This window comes from Pongo pygmaeus, chromosome 3, assembly GCF_028885625.2.
Source record: "Pongo pygmaeus isolate AG05252 chromosome 3, NHGRI_mPonPyg2-v2.0_pri, whole genome shotgun sequence".
NCBI classification, from domain to species: domain Eukaryota; kingdom Metazoa; phylum Chordata; class Mammalia; order Primates; family Hominidae; genus Pongo; species Pongo pygmaeus.
This window is the reverse complement of record NC_072376.2, coordinates 88329842-88340532: the sequence shown is the minus strand read 5'-3', so window position 1 is coordinate 88340532 and position 10691 is coordinate 88329842. Positions and strand designations below refer to the sequence as shown.

At 38.3% G+C, this 10691-nt stretch overlaps 1 protein-coding gene across 10 annotated transcripts in view; it reads right to left on the bottom strand.

The window, feature by feature from the left end:
• Window positions 1–1500: 1500 nt before the first annotated feature.
• The window catches only part of ART3 (ADP-ribosyltransferase 3 (inactive)), a 68734-nt gene continuing 59543 nt past the window's right edge, over window positions 1501–10691 (bottom strand). For 4 of the 10 annotated variants that reach the window (XM_054485984.2, XM_054485989.2, XM_054485987.2 and 1 more), the window contains 3 exons: window positions 10347–10379; window positions 2292–2379; window positions 1501–1898 (listed from right to left, as the gene is read on the bottom strand). In XM_054485984.2, the coding sequence (XP_054341959.1) occupies window positions 1760–1898; window positions 2292–2379; window positions 10347–10379 (260 nt within the window). In that variant the 3' untranslated portion in view covers window positions 1501–1759. Of the gene's footprint in view, window positions 1899–2291; window positions 2380–6492; window positions 6526–9686; window positions 9720–10346; window positions 10380–10691 lie in introns of all 10 variants that reach the window. The other 6 variants (XM_054485992.2, XM_054485991.2, XM_054485994.2 and 3 more) reach the window with 4 other exon arrangements.

The following is a 10691-nucleotide window of genomic DNA, read 5'->3' as shown; positions in this document are numbered from 1 at the left end:
CTTTGCACTTCTCTGTGATGCTTTGGCTTGTGTTATAAGAAACAGCCCCATGAATCTTGCTATTGTATTTACTTTGGGGATGGTGAAGAGTGTTATGCAGTGTATATCCGGAGTCCATCCTCTGAGAATCCACTGAAGAGATTTCTCTTCAGTTGTATAGGTTACAGTTGTGTAGACTAGGATTTTTTGTGGGTTTTTTTGTTTGTTTGTTTGTTTGTTTTTGAGACAAGTCTCTTTGTCACCCAGGCTGGGGTACAGTGGCACAATCACGACTCACTGCAGCCTTGACATCTTGGGTTTAAGCAGTCCTCCCACCTCAGACTCGAGTAGCTGGGACTACAGGCATGCACCACTACAACTAGCTAATATTTTTTATTTTGTGTAGAGATGGGGTCTTGCTATGTTGCCCGGGCTGGTCTTGAACTCCTAGACTCCAGCAATCCTCCTGCCTTGGCCTGCCAAAGTGCTAGGATTACAGGCCTGAACCTCCATGCCTGGCCAAGGCTAGGAACTTTAAAACTGATTGTTTCTTTCCAAGTTACTGCCAGAAGTATGCAGCTACTTTTGCCAAGTTTATGGCGTGTAAATTTGTTACACTACTCTACTATCCTCTCATCATTCTTTCCTACCCATTATATTGCAATACCAACAGTGTTGGGACAGGAATTTCTCGCCTTGTCCACATTTTCTCCGTGGCCCAGAAGATCTGCATGTCCATCATTCTTACCCATGTAGCCAAGTATAGTTTTTGTCCCTCTGCACACCCCCTTATAGTAGGAAGAGTTGTTGGTCTAATTGATGAGAATTGTTACTCACTGAGCTATATAATCTAGCAGATGGATCACTCATCATGCATACCATGCTCGCTTCTCTAGCCTTTGATTTTTCATGTTCTAATATTGCTGGTTGCTAGTTCAACCAGATAAATATACCAGACAGGGCCTAAGGTCAGCCTTTTAAAAAGGCAGGCCCAGTCATCCTGTTAGGTTTCTGTCCCACTGGTGATTGCATATATAAGGCAGGCCTGTGGTCCTTGATCATATAACTGGTTAGATAACTAGACTCAGTTATCGAAGCAAGTGTTATAGACTGAGTAGTTTGTGTCCTTAAAAAATTCATATTGAAATCCTAACACTCAATATGGTGATTTTAGGAGGTGTGGCTTTTGGGAGGTCATGATGAGGGTGGGGCCTTCATGAATGAGATTAGTGCTCTATCTCTGTTGTCCCTTCTGCCATGTGAGATGGTGAGGAAAGGGCAAGGAAGAGGGCGCTCACCAGAAACAGTCTGCTGGCACCTTGATCTTGGACTTCCCAGCCTCTGGAACTGTGAGAAATAAATGTCTGTTGCTTACAAGTTACCTAGTCTACAGTGGTCTGTTACAGCAACCCAAACAGACTAAGACAAAGAGATGAGTAGACTACCTCTTAAAGTTCTAATTCAGATATTAAATTCATGTTAAACACTAACAGTATTGAGCATACTGGCAATTCTGAAGTATCTAATCAAAATCTTTTATTGAATTTAATCAGAAGTATACAGTTTTCGGGATTTTTTTCAATTGTAAGAGTAGTATAGAAGTGAAAAGTTCTGTGACATATATCTGGACCAACTTTCTGAACTTGCAAAATGAATAATAAATACGCAATTCTCATTTTATCCAGTGACTTTGGCCAACACGTAAAAAATACATCATTCCCTTTGATCTCCTGTGGAATCCCTATAGTTATTTCAAGTAAAGCATAAGAAAGATAATGCATCAACCTACAGAGCAACAAAGAGATTTATAGCAGAAACACTGATTAAAATGATGACCATCCCAAACTGTGGAAGCAGGAGTTTGCCCGAGGATGCAGAAGGATGACTTTTGGGACCTGGAACAGGAACTGGACCTGGAGCTGTTAACAAGAATACACAGTCACTGACACATCATTTTTTATGTCAAGTATCACCCACCTATAAAATATATCCTGAATATGTAAAACAATGACACTAAAGTTGAAGTAGAAACTTACCTGAAATACTTCCAGCCAAAAGCAATTTTCAAATAAGTGTAATTCATTACAGATTTCAGGCTATATTTCCATATACAGTTGACCCTTAATATGGATGCTGGGGTGCCAACCCCCACACAATGAAAACCTACATGTAACCTGATTCTCAAAAACTTAACTACTAATAGCCTACCATTAACTGGAAGCCTTACTGATAATAGAAATAGTTAGATTAACATATTTTATATGTTATATGTATTATATACTGTATTCTGGTTGGGGCATGGTGGCTCACACCTGTAATTCCAGCATTTTAGGAGGCCAAGGCAGGAGGACCGCTTGAGACCAGGAGTTTGAGCCTGGGCAACATAGTGAGACCCCATCTCTATTTTTAAAAAGATAAAAATAATTGATTAGCACATATTTTTTATATGTATTATATACTGTATTTTGGCTGGGTGCGGTGGCTCACGCCTGTAATCCCAGCACTGTGGGAGGTGGAGGCGGGCACATCATGAGGTCAGGAGATCGAGATCATCCTGGCTAACACGGTGAAACCCCGTCTCTACTAAATATACAAAAAATTAGCCGGGCGTGGTGGCGGGCGCCTGTAGTCCCAGCTACTCAGGAGGCTGAGGCAGGAGAATGGCGTGAACCTGGGAGGTGGAGCTTGCAGTGAGCAGCGATCGCACCACTGCACCCCAGCCTGGGTGATACAGCGAGACTCCAGCTCAAACAAATAAATAAACTGTATTTTTACGATAAAACATTAAAATCATAAGAGAAAACACATTTACAGTACTGTACTGTATTTACTAATACCCTAAGTTTACATCATCTGTTTATAAGATGAATTATCTGTCTGAAATGGCTGGCAACTGCAGCTGCAGACCTGAATCTATATATCAAGCAATTCAACTTTTTCTTGTAATGTCATGGCTTCTCTCTGCTTGTGAGACTTCCGGCATCACTAGTGGCACTTCCTTTGAGTCCTGTGGTGTTATTCAAGGTTTTTGGTATTGCACCAAACATGACAAAAAATACACGACAACTGTGAGAGATCACTTTTTGCTGTGACGTGCAATTTACTGGAGATGAACTACTTGGAGATGTTTAGCAACACATGGTGTTTTAAGAGGATACTCAAAACACTCGAACTCACTGCAATAGCAACAGGAGGTGGCCATGAAATGATTACAATGATACAGTATGTATTATAGTTAATTTTATGCAGTTAAGTTTTAATACCGCATCTTTACATTTACGTTTCTTTTGATTTTGAATGGTGCCACATATGGTCTGTGTGCACAAATTTGGATAAATACTAACGTTTTACAACAGATTTGTGTATGTTTTATGGTAGTAAATGATAAAAATAGACTAGCATCTACATATATTTTATGCATTCATGACATACTTTCTTTTTATATATATATTTCTAGGCCATGCAGTTTGTCTGCAATTTCTTCAGATTGATGCAAATCTCCAAAAAAATTTCCGATATATTAAAAAAAAAAATCCATGTATAAGTGGATCCATGCAGTTCAAACCTGTGTTGTTCAAGCGTTGACTATATATCATATCTGCTACACTAGGTTTTATGTAGGATTTCACATGCTTTTACATTTCTATATAGCCAATATAATGATTTTCTGTTGTTCAAGTTCTCTAGCATTTTTTTAGCAATTTTTCTACTTCCATTTTCTGTATATACATGCAAGGTAAAGTTTAACTCTGTGTGTCTTCTATTTCAAACAAGATAACCACCAACATATAACTGGATATACAGTCATCACTCAGTATCCTTTGGGGACTGGTTCTAGAACCCCTGAGGATACCAAAATCCACAGATGCTCACGTCCCTTATATAAAATAGCATAAATAAATAAATAAAATAGCATACACAGTATTTGCATATACCTACACACATCCTCCTGTATACCTTATACCATCTCTAGATTTCTTACAATACATAATACAATGTAAATGATATGCAAGTAGTTGTTATACTGTATGGGTTTTTTAATTTGTATTATTTTTTCCCACAAATATTTTTGATCCACAGTTGGTTGAATCCCAGAGGATACAGAGGGCTAACTATAGCTGCATTGTTTTTTAAACACTAATCTCTGCAAGATGATAAAAAAAAAAGTTTTTCCCTCCATACATACACTGCTGGAGAAACTCTTTCCCTTTCATTTGAACTAGTGGAGAGGAGCAGTGGAGTCCATCCACAGGATAAACTTTTCATGCTGCCCTAAACTGTTTTTGTTTGAACTACAGGGAAGCGTTGACTGGAAGTATCCAAATGGGATCACCACTCAGATTTCATAAATAAAACCAAGAAAAATAGCCAGTAAGATGTGTAAAAGCCTTCATATTATCAATGTACTTGCCATAGTTATAAACATGCAGTTAGATGTATACACATAGAGAAATGGATAGGCAGATGCACACATGCATTGTACAGTCATGCAACGCATAACGATGTTTCCGTCAATGACAGACCACATGTATGACAGACATCCCATAAGATTATAATTATAATAGGGCTGAAAATTTCCTACTGCCTAGCAACATCGTAGCCGTTGTAACATATTACATGTTTGGAGTGATGCTGGTGTAAATAAACCTACTGCACTGCCAGTTGTATAATTGTATAGCACATACAATTATGTACAATGCATAACATTTGATAATAAACAACTATGTTACTGTTTTATGTACTTACTATACTTTTAATCATTATTTTAGACTGTACTCCTCCTACTTATTAAAAAACATTAACTATAAAACAGCCTGAGGCAGGTCCTTCAGGAGCTACTCCAGAAGGCATTATCATAGGAGATGACAGTTCCACGCACATTACTGCCCCTGAAGACCTTCCAGTGGAACAAGATGTGGAGGTGCAAGACAGTGATATTGATGATCCTGACCCTGTATAGGCCTAGGCTAATGTAAATGTTTGTGTCTTAGTTGTTAACAAAAGTTTAAAAAGTTAAAAAAAAAGAAAGGTGATAAAAAAGCTTTATAGAATAGGATATAAAGAAAAAATATTTTTGTACTACTGTACAACATGTGTTTTAAGCTAAGTGTTATTACAAAAGAGTCAGATTAAAATTAAGTTTATAAAGTAAAACAGTTACATTAAGCTATGGTTAATTTACTATTGAAGAAGGAAAATTTGTTATGAATTTAGTGTAGCCTCTGTATAGCATGTATAAAGTCCACAGGAGTACACAGTAGTGTCCCAGGCCTTCACGTTCGCTCAACACTTACCACCCAGGGCAACTTCTGGGCCTACAAGCTCCATTCATGTTAAGTGCCCTATACACCTGTACCATTTTTTATCTTTTATATTTTTACCATAACTTTTCTATGTTTAGATACACAAATACTTACCATTGTGTTACCGCTGCCTACAGTACTCAATACAATAACATGCTGTAAAGGTTTATAGCCTAGGAGCAGTAGGCTATACCATGTAGCCTACATGTGTAGCAGGGTATACCATCTAGGGTTGGGTAAGTACACACTATGATGTTTGCACAACAACAAAATCACTTAACACATTAATCAGAACATATCCCCATCGTTAAGCAATGCATGACTGTATGTTACCACAGACCAGTGGTTCTCAGGGGGGCAGTATTGCCCCAGGAGGCAGTTTGGACGTCAAGAGTTTTTTTTTTTTTTTTTTTTTTTAAATCATTGCTAACAGTGGAGTGGAGGTAGAGGGCTAGATATCCTGCAGTGCTCTAGTCCTGGACCATGAAAAATTGACCAACTTCCTGCACAACTTTCAAATGTACTGCTAGACATGCATGTAAGTTAAAACCTATTTAAAATAATCAAACTCAGAACCTAAAGCAGTTTTATGTATAAGTATCTTTAATAGTTTTGATAAACTTAACATCAGTTTTTATTTAGTATCTACTCTATTTTTTCACTCCATTTTCTTATACTTCCTGTATAGAGTAGCTTCCAATCTTCTCTTCAACCCAAATTTATTTGCATAAATGTAAACATCTGTCTACTTTAGACATGATGTTGATTTTTATGGGTACAAATGCATCTCATCTATGGATCTTCTTTCTGGATAATATAAGGACTTTATAAAATACTTGTTATAAACGGAGAATTGGGTTGAGAACCACTGTTCTTTCTTTTTTAATATATATTTTCTTTTTTATTTTTATATTTTGCTCCCAGTCTCCAGACTGGTAAGAACCACTGTTCACTGGTAAGAACAGTGTTCTAAGAATCACTGTGCTGAGACTCTAGATACAACGGAAAATGATTATCGAAAAAACAAAGCTATATTGTCCACAACACACACATGCACACACAAGCTTTTGGATATGACATTATACTCTGTTATTAAGATGCCTTAAACCCTTGCAACTTTGTTCCCTTTATTGAGGAAAAATAAATTTCTCATTTTTTCTATATTACAGAAGCAGGCATTTATCAACTGAGGAAATGAGATATTTCTTACTAGGATTGTTGATATTTCCTTGACTTTTATCTTCTAAAATATAAAGAGATTTTTGAGTTAGTTATAATATTGTACATCTGTTTATCCAGAAAAGAAAGATCTGATTAAAAATTAAGCAAACTTGGTTATCTCTGGGAGTGGGTCTGAGGGGCAGGGTAATAGGTTTACGGGTATGTGTGGGGTTAGGGGAAGGGTTTAATTTGTTCTCATCTGTGCTCTTTGAATTTTTTTTCCCATCAATATGTGTTTACATAAAAATAAAAGTTAAAATTTTATTCACAAAAAAGTATTTTCTACATATTGAACTTAGATTCCCAAGTACATTAATACCTACTATTCATTGAGTGTTAACTATGTGCCATGCATTGTGCAAATGCTTTATGTACACTGTCACCTTTACTTCTTAGTCTTATTAGCCAGGTATAATTATCCATATTTCACAGATATTCCTTAAAACATTTATGAAATGTTTTGAGGAATGCCATGCATAAAATCACAGGGGTAATTGGTGCTAGAAATATCTAATTTCAAATTTGCTCTGAATTACTATGCTATACAGATGCTTCTCGACTTATGGTGGGGTTGTGTCTCAATAAATCCAATGTAAGCTGAAAATACTATAAGTCAAAAATGCATTTAACTCACCCAACCTACAGAACATCATGGCTTAACCTAGCCTACCTTAAACGTGCTCAGAACACTTACATGAGCCTGCAGTTGGGCAAAATCAGCTAAGATAAAGCTTATTTTATAATAAAATATTGAATGTCTCATGTAATCTATTGAATATTGTACAGAAAGTGAAAAAGAGAATGGTATGGGTACTTGAAGTATGGTTTTTATTGAATGTGTATGGCTTTCAGACCATTGCAAAATCAAAAAATCCTAAGTTGAACCTGATAGAGCAGGAGCATCGTCATCTTGGACAAACACCACCACTTTAAATTCCAGCTCCCTTTCTAGCCTCATGCATTTCAAGGAAATCACCTCTTCTAACTACAAGAAGCCAGAAGGAACAAACAGTAAAACACAGATAAAACAGCTCGGGCACAAAGGGAGGTGGGGGGAAAGTCTCTTGAGTAACTCCCAAACTTCACCCTCATACAATGGGCCCCAGTAAAACAGTGGGTCTTAATAAGCACATTCCTTTCCCTTCAGTTGCACTAAGTTAGGGAAGCTAAAAGCAGACTTGGGGAATATGCCTGCAGCTGCAGAATGATGTATGGGAACAGACACACAACCCTCCCTCCCAGATAAGCACAACAAAGAGACACAGAAGCAGTCCAAGCCTCTGATAAACTCTCCCACCCTAAATCCTTAAAAACTCTTAGTCTGTAAAAAAGTGGGCTTCTAACCTAACTCGTCCAGAAGGCGCCTCTCAAGTTTGTTTTCTCTAAAACAAATCTGTCCTAACTGGCAAGCCATCTTTTCGTGTTTCTTTCCTCTTTCTTTCATTCTTACAGACTGACCATTGTAACTTGGAGACCATCTGTACTACCAAGTGTGTGCCTAGCATTGAAATATTATGATATTACCATATTTTAACAGCTTTGAAGCCAAATACCAATTCTAGGTGCCCAGGATAGAAGTGGATAACTAAATCTGTTTGGAAGACAAGTGTAGCACAAAGTGAACAAAGCTTGAAAAGTTTGAGTCCTGGGTGTCTCTTTCTAGCCTATTATAAATTCGTTAACCTTCTTATGTTCCATGTTCTCATCTCTGAAGTGTCAATAATATTTATCTTATTGGATTAAATGAGCTCCTGTGTACTGTTTTCACATCACCTTTTAAAAAGCTACACATAGCTTTCCAGGAGAGGGCACAATACACTGTAGTCCCAGCAAAATCTAGTGGCCTATTGGACGATACAGAGTGTGGTGAGGAGCACAGAATGGCTGGTCCCAGTATTGGCATGCTGCACAGTCCTCATTCACAGTTCTTGGATGATGCTATTTCTATGCCTACAGATTCCTTCACCCTGAGAAGCCTGCCTCACTCTGGAATAGACAGGCCCAGCTGGAAGCCAACTGTTCCAGTTTAAGATCAAGTGCCTTTTTTGATGTTTGGCCCAGAGAACCGTTAATAGCAGCCTGCTGCTCACACTGAAAGTAATTCTCAACATTTTCCCTGTCTGGCTTGCAGACTGGGGTATCGGAAAGTGTACAGCCCAGATGTTTTCCCCAGACCCCATAAGACTGAACTAATTGAATGATTATGGTAAAGGACTTAGAATCCATGGTGCCTCCACCCCCAGTAAAGAACGTATTACCAGGTTTTTCATTCAGTTGTTATCATTTTTATTCCTAAACAAGAAAGGTTTTCAGATACTAACAAAGGCAGCTACCATTTACTACTATGTTACTACCATTCATTTTGCTAGGTACTTTATCTCATTAGGTCTTTAATCAGTCCTGCAAGACAGAAGCTTTCCTCATTTTACAGATGTGAAAGCAGGGGCATAGAAAGTGAAGCAACTTATATACAGCTACTCAGAGGAAAGTGGCAGAGACTTCCTGAAGCCAGGTCTATCTGTCTACACAGCTCATGTTCATCTCCCACCATGCTCAGTGGCTGCCTTTCACATAGCCAGATGAGCAAGACCCCAATGATGGCACTGTGCAAACTCAGGACTAGCGAGCTGAAGAGATGTAGACACACGAGGTGTGTCATCAGTGTCACTAGAGGTTCACTTCAAAGTTGTGGCCAAATAAATACAACAGTGGAAATTTGGGTCAATATAAAACAGGTCCTGGACCCTTTTCTCTGAGCCTATGTTCTCTGAGCCTTTATTTAACTAATAGAAAACTCTGTTTCTGTATACAGCATGCAGCTTCCATTGACAGCAGCGTTACGTGAAGTTCAGCACTGTGTGGCTGGATATAGTTTTTAAGATGCCAAATATCTAATTTCCTTAACAGATCATCATTCCCATAATAACAAAACCTGCAAAAAAATATTTTCAAAGTACTACATGAACTCAGGAGAAAGGGTTTTAATCATTGGACAGTGGCTTGCACCCTGAGATTCTATGGTTTTATAGTCCTTACAAATATTCCTGTCATGTACATGTGACTACTAATGGCTACATTTGATAGATGACAATTATGAGGCATAGAAAGTCCCATGCATATCTAATGGTGACTGTACTCCCCAAACTGGCATGTTCCCCTCTGGCATGCCTATCAGTTGCTTACCAGGTAGTGGAAAAGGTTCTGGAATTTTCATTCCTAAATGAGAAGGAAGTTTTCAATGACTTACAGTTTGCTCCACTGAGTATAATTTTCAAACTCTTGTCTGCTAAGCTTAAGAGATGCAAGTACCCAAGGCCCCAATGCACTATAGTTTCTGGCTTTTTATTTGAAAGTTCTGCTTTCATAAACCCTCATTATACAAATCCACACCAAGATTAGAGGAGTCTTCTGCCATAGCACTTCACTGAGCACGTTATGCCAGGAGAATACCATGTTTTGTTACCTGGAGATACAGGCAATGAGATGTTAGCCAAGACTAACAGTCAACTTGTGCGTAAAGTTAGGTTTCTATTGAATAACTTTAGCTGTAGAACCTGGACGGTGCTGGACTGATGCATCCAGACCCCAGGAGGCTTTCCCTCAGCCACATCCAGGGCAGAACTAACTTTCCTGCCCCAGAGACAATGCTCCAGGAGCACATGAATGCACAGGAAGAAAGGCACTTTCTCTACTCTTCCCCAGCTAAATATTTGTAGATGACTGGCAGGTAGCTATAAGGGAAATATTCATGAATAACAGTCTCATGACAGTATTCTCTTAAATGCCTGGGAATCCTGCTCAACTCATTCTTGGGCTCAGGGAGTAAATAGAAAGCTGTCTTACCAGGTATTTGGGTGGGTTCAAGGATTTTCACATCTAAAGGCAGAAATGAATATTGGTTTGTATTAATCAGTTATCTTATACTGTTAATACTCTTCTTTTGTCTATACTTCCTCCATTTCCAACTTTCAAAAAAAAAAAAAAAAGGCAGGGGGAAAGAAAAAAGAAACAGCAACAACAAAAACACCTTTCAATGGCTCTTCATTCTCCATGTGACAGAGTCCAAACTCCTTAGCCTGGACTTCAAGAACTTCCACGATCTAACCCTTGTCTTTCCAACTTTATCTTCAGAAGGCAGTCCCAATATATCAGTTTTTGGATGAAACAGTACTGGCTTTACGTTTCTGC